General features: G+C 41.5%; 1 protein-coding gene and 1 pseudogene across 1 annotated transcript; both read right to left on the bottom strand.

The window, feature by feature from the left end:
* Nucleotides 1-249: 249 nt before the first annotated feature.
* On the bottom strand, nt 250-15,725 carry LOC135532279 (beta-2-microglobulin-like). Its single transcript, XM_064959862.1, has 2 exons — nt 15,553-15,725; nt 250-554 (listed from the first exon to the last, which is right to left on the bottom strand). Exons 1-2 carry the CDS (start codon nt 15,614-15,616, stop codon nt 265-267), a joined length of 354 nt encoding a protein of 117 aa, XP_064815934.1. The 5' UTR covers nt 15,617-15,725; the 3' UTR covers nt 250-264.
* On the bottom strand, nt 6,760-14,579 carry LOC135532280 (beta-2-microglobulin-like; annotated as a pseudogene).
* Nucleotides 15,726-15,734: the final 9 nt, after the last annotated feature.

Below are 15,734 nucleotides of genomic sequence, written 5' to 3'. Positions count from 1 at the left end.
ACACACACACACACACACACACACACACACACACACTGAAGTCAGATTCTGAAATAGAACTTAGCAACGTGTGTATGTGTGGGACTCTGCAGCTGTACTTTAACTACTAACTATACTAGTAGCTCACCCCAGGTGCACTCTTCTAACTACTAACTACACTAGTAACTCACCCCAGGTGTAGGTCTTCAGATTCTTCAGGTGGCGGACTCTGCAGGTGTACTCCTCTAACTACACTAGTAACTCACCCCAGGTGTGCTCCTCTAACTACACTAGTAACTCAGCCCAGGTGTAGGTCTTCAGATTCTTCAGGTGGCGGACTCTGCAGGTGTACACCTCTCGGCTGGCTGGTGTGAATCCAACACTCTTGGTGAGGTGGAACTGCCATCCCTGTTCGAAGGCAAGGTCTGTCTGTTTGGCGTCGGGGATCTCCACGCCGTTCTTCAGGAGCTGGATGCTGATGTCAGGGGGGTGGAAGCCACTCACGTGACAGATCAGGGTGTTGTCCTTCCCATGTTGCCCTGGGTTACGGCTGTACACCTGCACCTTGGGGGGAGCTACAGGGGGAAGAGGGAATGCTACAGTTAGGCAGGCAGGTCACATGATTTTACATGAATTTTTCTACATTTCAATATCTCCTTGGTCATGTGACCTAATGACTTCAAACAAGGTTCAGAATGTCCACCGACTACTCTTCTATATTGCACACCCTTTAGTTTGTCCATTTTCATCTCACATGATTTTACATGCATTTTTCCAAATTTAAAATGTCAATAGCTCCTTGGTCATGTGACCGCATGACTTCAAATACATATACTTCATATATATATATACATATACATATATACACATATATATACACATATACTTCATATATACATATACTTCATATATATATATACATATAATTCATATATATATATATATACCTATACTTCATATGTATATATATATATATACTTCATATATATACATATATTTCATTTATATATATATATATATATATATATATATACTTCATATATATATATATATACATTTACTTCATATATATATATATATACTTCATATATATATACATATACTTCATATATATATATATATACACTTTATATATATATATACACATATACTTCATATATATACATATACTTTATATATATATATATACCTATACTTCATATATATATACATATACTTCATATCACACACTGTGGTTTGTCTACTTACGTCTCACATGCTATTAGACTTAAATCTGTAAGCTTTTGCAGGCCTTCATTTTACATGGGTGTTTACAAAAATGTTTTTTGAAGATAATGTTCCAGCCTTCCAATAACTATCTTTCACACGGACACTGAAAAGATCCGCAAGTGGCTGTATGGCTCTGTCACTCTCAGACATGTGCAGAGCAGACCGAAAAGGGGAAGAGGAGCTCTCGACTTGAACCTCGGGGGTTTCTCTGTAAAGAGAGAGTAATCCTAAAGCCACAGACACACCGCTTGACTTTCAATTGGCGTCGTTGTTGACCTGTGTGATTGGTCTCTGTGGTGCTTAGCCAATGGGAACTCCATCTCTCCTGATTGGTCTCTGTGGTGCTTAGCCAATGGGAACTCCATCTCTCCTGATTGGTCTCTGTGGTGCTCAGCCAATGGGAACTCCATCTCTCCTGCCAATGGGAACTCCATCTCTCCTGATTGGTCTCTGTGGTGCTTAGCCAATGGGAACTCCATGTCTCCTGATTGGTCTCTGTGGTGCTTAGCCAATGGGAACTCCATCTCTCCTGATTGGTCTCTGTGGTGCTTAGCCAATGGGAACTCCGTTGCCGGCCCCATCATAAAGGTTTTTACACAGCCTGTCAGTCTGACTGAACATGCCAGAGGTACGAGGATAGACCTCCTCTGTATTTATGCGTAACAAATATTTCCAAACACTTTGTATCCTATTCTTGGACAGTTAGAAGACAATGCATCAACGAAACAACTTTAATTATTTTTATTTTTTTTGGGGGGGGGTGAAACTGTCACTTCATATTTTATTCTTAACACTTCTTCAGAATTATGTACCTGTACAGGAACCAAATGAGCGGAAATTCCAGAGCGCCAACTAATTGTACTCGTTAAAACTCAAACTTTCATTAAAATTCACATGCAGGGTACTCAATTCAAGCCACACTCGTTGTGAATATAGCCAACATGTCAGATTTGTAAAATGCTTTTCGGCGAAAGCATTAGAAGCTATTATCTGATAGCATGCAGCACCCAGAAACACACAAAGGGGACGTAAACAAAGAAATTAGCGTAGCCGGCGCTACCCAAAACGCAGAAATAAAATATAAAACATTCATTACCTTTGACGAGATTCTTTGTTGGCACTCCTATATGTCCCATAAACATCACAATTTGGTCTTTTTTTCCGATTAAATCGGTCCATATGTACCCAAAATGTCCATTTATGAACACCGTGAAATCCATGGAAAAAGGCACCTTTCCCAACGCAACGTAATTTTTTAAAATTCATAAAGTTGCCTATAAACTTTAACAAAACACTTCAACCTACTTCTGTAATCCAAGTTTAGGTATTAGTAAACGTTAATAAACGATCAAATTGATCACGGAACGATCTGTATTCAATAACTAGACGTTTACATAACGAAGTCCAGTTTCTCACAGACATTTTTTTCAGTTGCACACCTGAAGACCGGATGTGCTATTGACTAATCTAACCAAGGAAAAAGGGAACTGGTAATCACAACACTGGCGACATCGTGTGGAATCTGTAGGATTTGCAAGCACAGTTCCATCATTTATGACAAGCCTTAGACAATACAAACACTGGTGGATGGATTTTTTCTTTGTAGATTTTGTGATGAGGTTTTCTTGCGATTTTGACAACGGAACTCGTTCTGTTATAGTCACAGACACCATTGAACCAGTTCTAGAAACTTCAGAGTGTTTTCTATGCACACATACTAATCATATGCATATACTATATTCCTGGCATGAGTAGCAGGACGTTGAAATGTTGCGTGATTTTTAACAGAATGTTGAAAAAAGTAGCTCGATCTCCAACAGGAATTATTAGTCTACAAACGCTCTACATTTATTCACTCTGTGATAGGGTTGGATCCTATATGCTATTTTTTTTTTTTTTTTTTGTCCTGTAAATAGTTCAGTGCCTCTAATTTAGGCTGTGTGTAGCATTGGGGCATGAAGGAAATGACCTCTACTAGATTATAGTGATGAGGAAAACAGCATAGAAAATGTGGCCTGTGTATTCATTTGCCTATAAACTAATCAGAAGTCCATTACGTTTACAATTTAAAAAAAGAGAATACTTCAAAATGAGAAGGTGAAAGGAGGGGGAAATAACTCCCACCATGCAGCAGGACACCTTCAGCAGCTGGGGTCTTTGTAATGCAGGGTTGATAGTTATATTTTATATAATGAATGATTTGCCGTTATGTGACAATCAGGTCAAAAACTCTTATTTGTTTATTTTTTAGGTGTAGATGGCTAAAGGACGTTGCACAGAACTTCCCCAACATCCCAAATTGATATAAAAACCTTCACAAAAACACATGAAGCAACGGAAGAAATGGCTGAGGATATACTAAACATGTCTGGTATGTCACGACATTTAATTCAAAGCAAATGTAAAGTCTTTATTTTCATGTGGTTGTGTGGCACAGCCATGTGTTCAGTTCAGGCCTATGATTTCAGAGTTCAAACAAAGCCAACAACTGCTTCATGTGTGCCACTGATAAAGAACCTGGATGTGACCCAAAGACGGACTGGGTTAGTAACTTTATTTAACCTGTTTAGAATCTTTTGACAACAGTGACGGCATGTAAGACAATTTATAATATAACACAATGGACGGCTAATTGGTCATTCATCATTGATATTATTTATAACGTGTTACACTTGGTTTTGTTTTAGATTGAATGTTTTGCACGTTAACGGTGGTTCCGTGTGCTGTAACTAGGAATGAAGATAAGAGTTCAATAATAGGAGTAAGAGTAAAGATAAGAGTAAAGATAAGAGTAAAGATAAGAGTAAAGAACACAAACAGGAAGTGCAGTCTTTGTTGTTGAAGATGTCTGCTGTACCCCATCCACACTGAAGATGCTCTGCCATGTACATCAACCAGGGATAAACAGGAAGTTAACACGGACATGTACATCAACCAGGGATAAACAGGAAGTTAACACTGACATGTACATCAACCAGGGATAAACAGGACGTTAACACGGACATGTACATCAACCAGGGATAAACAGGAAGTTAACACTGACATGTACATCAACCAGGGATAAAGAGGAAGTTAACACGGACATGTACATCAACCAGGGATAAACAGGAAGTTAACACTGACATGTACATCAACCAGGGATAAACAGGAAGTTAACACTGACATGCACATCAACCAGGGATAAACAGGAAGTTAACACTGACATGAACATCAACCAGGGATAAACAGGAAGTTAACACTGACATGTACATCAACCAGGGATAAACAGGAAGTTAACACTGACATGTACATCAACCAGGGATAAACAGGAAGTTAACACGGACATGTACATCAACCAGGGATAAACAGGAAGTTAACACGGACATGTACATCAACCAGGGATAAACAGGAAGTTAACACGGACATGTACATCAACCAGGGATAAACAGGAAGTTAACACGGACATGTACATCAACCAGGGATAAACAGGAAGTTAACACGGACATGTACATCAACCAGGGATAAACAGGAAGTTAACACTGACATGTACATCAACCAGGGATAAAGAGGAAGTTAACACTGACATGTACATCAACCAGGGATAAACAGGAAGTTAACACTGACATGTACATCAACCAGGGATAAAGAGGAAGTTAACACTGACATGTACATCAACCAGGGATAAAGAGGAAGTTAACACGGACATGTACATCAAGTATGAGGGCCATGGGCCTTTCTCATGATGGAAAAATACAGAGAAGCACGAAGACAGGAACTGTTCAATGAGTTGGGAGGGGAGGGGCACATTCAGAGGGGGGTGTTGCGAGAACAAGCGGTCTTTTGTTAGATAACAGGAGCCAGGTGCGAGATAACGGTATGGAGCATGAGAACCTGGATGTTCTTCACAAGCAAGTAACATCTATCAACAGACGCGCCAAGAGGCGGGGACCCGCCTGAGCGCCTGCAATAGGCTGGACAAGTTTAAACCACGCCCAGTCTCTACTGTGATAGGCCAACAGACGGGTTGGAACTGTCTATCACAGTATAAAGAATACTGTTTTACATACGTCTTGTCAGTTCTCTGTTCTACCCTGCGTGGTATTACAGTGAGCCCGTATATACGAAAGTTGCATTTGCCATTTATTACTTAGCTAATAAAAAATACATAGTATAAAATCGGTGACTCATTGTTATATTTATCCTGATACCAGATTCGAATTTACGCAACTCTAACAATAGTAAACATCAAATTCAATATTTTATCAAGTAATAATAGTTGCCTAATACTAGGCTTATTGTTTACTTAAAACAATGTTAAGGAAATATCTAACTGTTTTCACGAAGGTCATGGGTGACAAAGACAATCCCATCAATAACTTCAATGACAGAGTGATAACTTTAATTACTAATGGTTAGAGCGTTGGACTAGTAACCTGAAGGTTGCAAGTTCAAACCCCCGAGCTGACAAGGTACAAATCTGTCGTTCTGCCCCTGAACAGGCAGTTAACCCACAGTTCCTAGGCCGTCATTGAAAATAAGAATTTGTTCTTAACTGACTTGCCTAGTTAAATAAAAGTAAAATAAAAACATTCTTTGCGTTTATGAACCCCAGGAAGACGCAGAAAGCGATCATGGACAAAGCAGTTATGATTTCTTTCCCAGGCTGAAAAAAATATATAACTGCGACAAACAAAACAGACTTTGCAGCCAGAAAAAGGCAAAAAATATATTCTTCGTGATATGTAGTAGAGCCGCACCCACTTCGATTAATGCGCCAATTGAAAATCGTACTTCACAGTTGCTAGGCAGGCTTCACCTCTCGATGTTTCTCTCGGTTGATCCAGGGTCGTCGCTAGTTAATACAGCCACAAAGTCATAGTTATGGCTAAACCCCATCCATGTATCTGCTTTTAAACCCAACCTTAACCACAGTTATTATTGACCTTGTGCCTAACCTTAAATTGAGTCCCAATAGGCTACAGGGCTAGAAGAGAAACAGCTTTTGTGAAATGAACGTGAAAATGGACTTTTCATAGCTGGTTAGGAGAATTTGGATAAGGTTTGGAAAAGGGTTTGCTGAAATGCAAAATAAGAAAAAACATGAATTTGACAAAAGCTGTATCCCTTCTAGCCATGGCAGTCTGTTACAAAGTTGACATAATCTTCCTTTTAACAGTTACAATGCTGGACATGCATTGCATTGAGACAAAGTATGGTAATAAAGTATAGTGTATGATCTGATATGTCAACATTGTATCATCACCCATTATAATGCTGTAGACTACTGCTCTGCACGCATTGCCTACCTGCCTTGGCAATGTGAGTAGCTTATTGCAAGTACATTACTGATTGAATGATTAATATAACTTATCAAAATGGACTTTTGAACATGACTGAGTCGATCACAACAAGTTCTTACAGTGAAGAGACATTTAATCAAGAAATATCATCATAAAAAAGTGACATTTTTGGTCACAATGATTCTGTATTTCTTTAAATTAAAAATATTTTGTCAAATAGTTGTCCAATGTCAATAGTTTACCATTTATTTTTTAAATCAAACTGAACAGAAAAGTGTTGTATAATACACCGAAAGACAGAACATATCGTTTTTTTTAAGTAATGAAAATACAGTTCTCTACTTAGCAAAATGTGCCTGTAAAAACCCCCATTTATTACTGTTGATAATTGGTCATTTACAGGAATGTTGAAGGATAGACAGAAGCTGAGATGTTATATTGATAAATGACTTCAAACCAAAAATGAACGTTGATATTTACAGCTCACACAAATGCATATCACATGGGCTTCCTCGAAAATAATTTGGGCTTTAAAAAATAAAATGAAAATGCTGATCAAATATCAGACTTTAGATTACACCGTTGCTTATAACTAAAACCACATTCAAATAGTGCAAGTTATGGAGTTTGTTTATTTATTTCTATTATGAGAAAACGTTTTCAAATCTAATGGTACCAATTTCAAGGAAATTCATTTATTTTTATTTTTTTAAATCTAAAAATAAAATACTTGATAAAAGCTTTTATTGTTTTGAAAGAAGTGACTTTGATTGAGAAAATTCATCAGAAGCTGTGCCATTTGTCAATTAAAAATAGCTTGCCCCCCCAAAAATCTTAACAACTTTGTGTGTAAGTGTTTTAGTAATGATTGTCAATTCAAAAACCCTTGAAACTGGCACCTTCGCAAAAAGTGTTACCAAAAATGAAAACAAAAGCCCAAGATTGTCATCTCAGCTCTCATTAAAGGCTGGCACGGATTGGACAACCACAGATGGAATGGCCGCCTGTTAAGAAAGAAGGGTAAAGATATGAGGTTTAATTCTGACTTAATCGAGTTAGCTACAGTTCATGTAATTAGATACAGTTTTAACAAACAAATATAAATACATTCATCTTAATACCTACCATTATGTCCTTCTCCAGATCCTTACATATCTGCCTCTGGAGAAAACAACAACAACACAGACAGCACTGTTATTGATTTTACAGACTTCCACAAACTACATGTCTACGTGAAATCAGTCTCTTACTGTAACTAAAGGCTCATCAATTGGTATCTAAATCAATGACCACATAATGAACCTCGCTCTCCACGACCCTGTCCAGAAACAACTCCTGTAACTCACCTCAGGTTTACTCCTCTAACTACTAACTACACTAGTAGCTCACCCCAGGTGTACTCCTCTAACTACTAACTATACTAGTAGCTCACCCCAGGTGTACTCCTCTAACTACTAACTATACTAGTAGCTCACCCCAGGTGAACTCCTCTAACTACTAACTATACTAGTAGCTCACCCCAGGTGTACTCCTCTAACTACTAACTACACTAGTAACTCACCCCAGGTGTACTCGTCTAACTACTAACTATACTAGTAGCTCACCCCAGGTGTACTCCTCTAACTACTAACTACACTAGTAACTCACCCCAGGTGTACTCCTCTAACTACACTAGTAACTCACCCCAGGTGTACTCCTCTAACTACACTAGTAGCTCACCCCAGGTGTACTCCTCTAACTACTAACTACACTAGTAACTCACCCCAGGTGTACTCCTCTAACTACACTAGTAACTCACCCCAGGTGTACTCCTCTAACTACTAACTATACTAGTAACTCACCCCAGGTGTGCTCCTCTAACTACTAACTACACTAGTAACTCACCCCAGGTGTACTCCTCTAACTACTAACTATACTAGTAACTCACCCCAGGTGTACTCCTCTGACTACACTAGTAACTCACCCCAGGTGTACTCCTCTAACTATACTAGTAACTCACCCCAGGTGTACTCCTCTAACTACACTAGTAACTCACCCCAGGTGTACTCCTCTAACTACACTAGTAACTCACCCCAGGTGTACTCCTCTAACTACACTAGTAACTCACCCCAGGTGTACTCCTCTAACTACTAACTATACTAGTAACTCACCCCAGGTGTGCTCCTCTAACTACTAACTATACTAGTAACTCACCCCAGGTGTACTCCTCTAACTACTAACTACACTAGTAACTCACCCCAGGTGTGCTCCTCTAACTACACTAGTAACTCATCCCAGGTTTACTCCTCTAACTACACTAGTAACTCATCCCAGGTTTACTCCTCTAACTACACTAGTAACTCACCCCAGGTTTACTCCTCTAACTACACTAGTGACTCATCCCAGGTGTACTCCTCTAACTACACTAGTAACTCACCCCAGGTGTACTCCTCTAACTACACTAGTAACTCACCCCAGGTGTACTCCTCTAACTACTAACTATACTAGTAACTCACCCCAGGTGTGCTCCTCTAACTATACTAGTAACTCACCCCAGGTGTACTCCTCTAACTATACTAGTAACTCACCCCAGGTGTACTCCTCTAACTATACTAGTAGCTCACCCCAGGTGTACTCCTCTAACTACACTAGTAACTCACCCCAGGTGTACTCCTCTAACTACTAACTATACTAGTAACTCACCCCAGGTGTACTCCTCTAACTACTAACTACACTAGTAACTCACCCCAGGTGTACTCCTCTAACTACTAACTACACTAGTAACTCATCCCAGGTTTACTCCTCTAACTACACTAGTAACTCATCCCAGGTTTACTCCTCTAACTACACTAGTAACTCACCCCAGGTGTACTCCTCTAACTACACTAGTGACTCACCCAGGTGTACTCCTACTAACTACACTAGTAACTCACCCCAGGTGTACTCCTCTAACTAACTAGTGACTCATCCCAGGTGTAGTAACTCTCACCCCAGGTGTACTCCTCTAACTACACTAGTAACTCACCCCAGGTGTACTCCTCTAACTATACTAGTAACTCACCCCAGGTGTACTCCTCTAACTACTAACTATACTAGTAACTCACCCCAGGTGTACTCCTCTAACTACTAACTATACTAGTAACTCACCCCAGGTGTACTCCTCTAACTACTAACTACACTAGTAACTCACCCCAGGTGTACTCCTCTAACTACACTAGTAACTCACCCCAGGTGTACTCCTCTAACTACACTAGTAACTCATCCCAGGTTTACTCCTCTAACTACACTAGTAACTCACCCCAGGTGTACTCCTCTAACTACACTAGTGACTCATCCCATGTGTACTCCTCGGACTACACTAGTAACTCACCCCAGGTGTACTCCTCTAACTACACTAGTAACTCACCCCAGGTGTACTCCTCTAACTACTAACTATACTAGTAACTCACCCCAGGTGTACTCCTCTAACTATACTAGTAACTCACCCCAGGTGTACTCCTCTAACTACACTAGTAACTCACCCCAGGTGTACTCCTCTAACTACACTAGTAACTCACCCCAGGTGTACTCCTCTAACTACACTAGTGACTCACCCCAGGTGTACTCCTCTAACTACTAACTATACTAGTAGCTCACCCCAGGTGTACTCCTCTAACTACTAACTATACTAGTAACTCACCCCAGGTGTACTCCTCTAACTACTAACTACACTAGTAACTCATCCCAGGTTTACTCCTCTAACTACACTAGTAACTCATCCCAGGTTTACTCCTCTAACTACACTAGTAACTCACCCCAGGTGTACTCCTCTAACTACACTAGTGACTCATCCCAGGTGTACTCCTCGAACTACACTAGTAACTCACCCCAGGTGTACTCCTCTAACTACACTAGTGACTCATCCCAGGTGTACTCCTCGAACTATACTAGTAACTCACCCCAGGTGTACTCCTCTAACTACACTAGTAACTCACCCCAGGTGTACTCCTCTAACTACACTAGTAACTCACCCCAGGTGTACTCCTCTAACTACACTAGTAACTCACCCCAGGTGTACTCCTCTAACTACACTAGTAACTCATCCCAGGTGTACTCCTCTAACTACTAACTATACTAGTAACTCATCCCAGGTGTACTCCTCTAACTACTAACTATACTAGTAACTCACCCCAGGTGTACTCCTCTAACTACACTAGTAACTCATCCCAGGTGTACTCCTCTAACTACTAACTATACTAGTAACTCATCCCAGGTGTACTCCTCTAACTACTAACTATACTAGTAACTCATCCCAGGTGTACTCCTCTAACTACAGTAGTAACTCACCCCAGGTGTACTCCTCTAACTACACTAGTAACTCACCCCAGGTGTGCTCCTCTAACTACACTAGTAAATCACCCCAGGTGTACTCCTCTAACTACACTAGTAACTCACCCCAGGTGTACTCCTCTAACTACACTAGTAACTCATCCCAGGTGTACTCCTCTAACTACTAACTATACTAGTAACTCATCCCAGGTGTGCTCCTCTAAATACACTAGTAACTCACCCCAGGTGTACTCCTCTAACTACACTAGTAACTCATCCCAGGTGTACTCCTCTAACTACTAACTATACTAGTAACTCATCCCAGGTGTACTCCTCTAACTACACTAGTAACTCACCCCAGGTGTACTCCTCTAACTACACTAGTAACTCACCCCAGGTGTACTCCTCTAACTACACTAGTAACTCACCCCAGGTGTACTCCTCTAACTACACTAGTAACTCATCCCAGGTGTACTCCTCTAACTACTAACTATACTAGTAACTCATCCCAGGTGTGCTCCTCTAACTATACTAGTAACTCACCCCAGGTGCATGCCTCTGACTACACTAGTAACTCACCCCAGGTGTACTCCTCTAACTATACTAGTAACTCACCCCAGGTGCATGCCTCTAACTACACTAGTAACTCACCCCAGGTGTACTCCTCTAACTACACTAGTAACTCACCCCAGGTGTACTCCTCTAACTACTAACTATACTAGTAGCTCACCCCAGGTGTACTCCTCTAACTACACTAGTAACTCACCTCAGGTGTACTCCTCTAACTACTAACTATACTAGTAGCTCACCCCAGGTGTACTCCTCTAACTACACTAGTAACTCACCCCAGGTGTACTCCTCTAACTACTAACTATACTAGTAGCTCACCCCAGGTGTACTCCTCTAACTACACTAGTAACTCACCCCAGGTGTACTCCTCTAACTACACTAGTAACTCACCTCAGGTGTACTCCTCTAACTATACTAGTAACTCACCCCAGGTGCATGCCTCTAACTACACTAGTAACTCACCCCAGGTGTACTCCTCTAACTACACTAGTAACTCACCCCAGGTGTACTCCTCTAACTACTAACTATACTAGTAGCTCACCCCAGGTGTACTCCTCTAACTACACTAGTAACTCACCTCAGGTGTACTCCTCTAACTACTAACTATACTAGTAGCTCACCCCAGGTGTGCTCCTCTAACTACACTAGTAACTCACCCCAGGTGTACTCCTCTAACTACACTAGTAACTCATCCCAGGTGTACTCTCTAACTACTAACTACACTAGTAACTCACCCCAGGTGTACTCCTCTAACTACACTAGTAACTCACCCCAGGTGTACTCCTCTAACTACACTAGTAACTCACCCCAGGTGTGCTCCTCTAACTACACTAGTAACTCACCCCAGGTGTACTCCTCTAACTACACTAGTAACTCACCCCAGGTGTACTCCTCTAACTACACTAGTAACTCACCCCAGGTGTGCTCCTCTAACTACACTAGTAACTCACCCCAGGTGTACTCCTCTAACTACACTAGTAACTCATCCCAGGTGTACTCGTCTAACTACTAACTACACTAGTAACTCACCCCAGGTGTACTCCTCTAACTACACTAGTAACTCACCCCAGGTGTGCTCCTCTAACTACACTAGTAACTCACCCCAGGTGTACTCCTCTAACTACACTAGTAGCTCACCCCAGGTGTACTCCTCTAACTACACTAGTAACTCACCCCAGGTGTACTCGCCTAACTACTATCTACACTAGTAACTCACCCCAGGTGTACTCCTCTAACTACACTAGTAACTCACCCTAGGTGTACTCCTCTAACTACACTAGTAACTCACCCCAGGTGTACTCCTCTAACTACACTAGTAACTCACCCCAGGTGTGCTCCTCTAACTACACTAGTAACTCACCCCAGGTGTACTCGTCTAACTACTAACTACACTAGTAACTCACCCCAGGTGTACTCCTCTAACTACACTAGTAACTCACCCCAGGTGTACTCCTCTAACTACACTAGTAACTCACCCCAGGTGTGCTCCTCTAACTACACTAGTAACTCACCCCAGGTGTACTCGTCTAACTACTAAGTACACTAGTAACTCACCCCAGGTGTACTCCTCTAACTACACTAGTAACTCACCCCAGGTGTGCTCCTCTAACTACACTAGTAACTCACCCCAGGTGTGCTCCTCTAACTACACTAGTAACTCACCCCAGGTGTGCTCCTCTAACTACACTAGTAACTCACCCCAGGTGTGCTCCTCTAACTACACTAGTAGCTCATCCAAGGTGTACTCCTCTAACTACTAACTATACTAGTAACTCAACCCAGGTGTGCTCCTCTAACTACACTAGTAACTCACCCCAGGTTTACTCCTCTAACTACACTAGTAGCTCACCCCAGGTGTACTCCTCTAACTACACTAGTAACTCACCCCAGGTGTACTCCTAACTACTATCTACACTAGTAACTCACCCCAGGTGTACTCCTCTAACTACACTAGTAACTCACCCCAGGTGTACTCCTCTAACTACACTAGTAACTCACCCCAGGTGTACTCCTCTAACTACACTAGTAACTCACCCCAGGTGTGCTCCTCTAACTACACTAGTAACTCACCCCAGGTGTACTGTCTAACTACTAACTACACTAGTAACTCACCCCAGGTGTACTCCTCTAACTACACTAGTAACTCACCCCAGGTGTACTCCTCTAACTACACTAGTAACTCACCCCAGGTGTGCTCCTCTAACTACACTAGTAACTCACCCCAGGTGTACTCGCCTAACTACTAAGTACACTAGTAACTCACCCCAGGTGTACTCCTCTAACTACACTAGTAACTCACCCCAGGTGTGCTCCTCTAACTACACTAGTAACTCACCCCAGGTGTACTGTCTAACTACTAACTACACTAGTAACTCACCCCAGGTGTACTCCTCTAACTACACTAGTAACTCACCCCAGGTGTACTCCTCTAACTACACTAGTAACTCACCCCAGGTGTGCTCCTCTAACTACACTAGTAACTCACCCCAGGTGTGCTCCTCTAACTACACTAGTAACTCACCCCAGGTGTACTCGTCTAACTACTAAGTACACTAGTAACTCACCCCAGGTGTACTCCTCTAACTACACTAGTAACTCACCCCAGGTGTGCTCCTCTAACTACACTAGTAACTCACCCCAGGTGTGCTCCTCTAACTACACTAGTAACTCACCCCAGGTGTGCTCCTCTAACTACACTAGTAACTCACCCCAGGTGTACTCCTCTAACTATACTAGTAACTCACCCCAGGTGTACTCCTCTAACTACACTAGTAACTCACCCCAGGTTTACTCCTCTAACTACTAACTACACTAGTAACTCACCCCAGGTGTACTCCTCTAACTACACTAGTAACTCACCCCAGGTGTAGGTCTTCAGATTCTTCAGGTGACGGACTCTGCAGGCGTACACCTCTCCGCTGGCTGGTGTGAATCCAACACTCTTGGTGAGGTGGAACTGCCATCCCTGTTCGAAGGCCAGGTCTGTCTGCTTGGCGTCGGGGATCTCCATGCCGTTCTTCAGGAGCTGGATGCTGATGTCAGGGGGTGGAAGCCACTCACGTGACAGATCAGGGTGTTCTTATTGCCAAAGTTGCCAGGGTTACGGCTGTACACCTGCACCTTGGGGGAGCTGGTAGAAATAAGAAAGGAAATGCCATAGGGAGATTTATAGGTTTTCATTAGTTAAAAGTTTTATTGTTCCATTTGTAGGTATTGGAATACATAAATATATTCCTTTACATTTCACACAGGTAGGTGTAACAGTATAACTTTAGACCGTCCCCTCGCGAACCAGGGACCCTCTGCACACATTAACAACAGTCAACCACGAAGCATCGTTACCCATCGCTCCACAAAATCCGCGGCCCTTGCAGAGCAAAGGGGGAACCACTACTTCAAGGTCTCAGAGCAAGTGACGTCACCGATTGAAACGCTATTTATCGCCCACCGCTTACTAAACTAGCCGTTTCACATCCATTACATAGGCTATATATTTTAACAGAGTTATTTAAAAGTAAAGTACACTTAGGGACAAAGGTCTGTGAGTTATCAGACATTTATTATGGCTCGAGCCAATACTGGCCGCCAAAGACAGCAGCCATTTCATTAAAAGTGAAAGTAAAATCTGGAGGGGATTACCAGCCATAACAAAATGTGGCGTCATGTCATTGTCGGCCTATACCAGGTAGGCTATAACATAACCTATCCACTGAAACAATCACTTAACGTTATATTTTTGATCAGGTTAAAAACGTTACATAAGGTTTACATTAAATGAACTTTACATTAGGTGACATCACACATCTCACAAACATTTACAAGCATGTCAGCAAATAGTTGAGGATTAAAAATCAATGATTAGGATGTAGAAATGATTATCTAGCAAAAATGGCAAAAGGTTCATGCAAATTATTTAGCTAGGGCTCGAGGTTGTGGTGTCCTTCCTCCCACATGACATGACAATGTAGGGTTTACAAGAAACAGTGTTCAATAAACAAACCAACAAAAAAAACTACAGAAAAGTTATACGTTTGGTATTTAAATAAATATCCTAGTAAAAAAACGTAAAACTACAATATAAACAGCGTACAAACAAACTGATGGTAAGAAATCGATAAAGACATGCATTTCCAAACGTTGCGTTGACTTTATAAAACAAGATACTTACATTCTTTTGCCTCCACGGCGCTGTAAATGAGCCCAAGTACAACGATTGACAGAATAGACTTCATATTTGGTGTAATTCGGAATTATTCGTCCTCAAATAAAATAGAGAATGGAATGATCCGCCTGTCTGTGCCTGTGTGAAAATAACCTAACTGAAAGTAAGGCAGACAGTCGTATACATGC

The sequence above is a fragment of the Oncorhynchus masou genome, unplaced genomic scaffold (genome assembly GCF_036934945.1).
Source record: "Oncorhynchus masou masou isolate Uvic2021 unplaced genomic scaffold, UVic_Omas_1.1 unplaced_scaffold_1799, whole genome shotgun sequence".
NCBI classification, from domain to species: Eukaryota; Metazoa; Chordata; class Actinopteri; order Salmoniformes; family Salmonidae; genus Oncorhynchus; species Oncorhynchus masou.
This window is presented reverse-complemented; position numbering and strand designations above follow the sequence as displayed.

Coding starts and splice junctions, on each gene's coding strand:
- LOC135532279 (XM_064959862.1), bottom strand. CDS start 15,616: ATGAAGTCTATTCTGTCAATCGTTGTACTTGGGCTCATTTACAGCGCC. Junction 555..15,552: donor CGCCGTGGAGGCAAAAGAAT/GTAAGTATCTTG, acceptor TTCCCCCTGTAG/CTCCCCCCAAGGTGCAGGTG.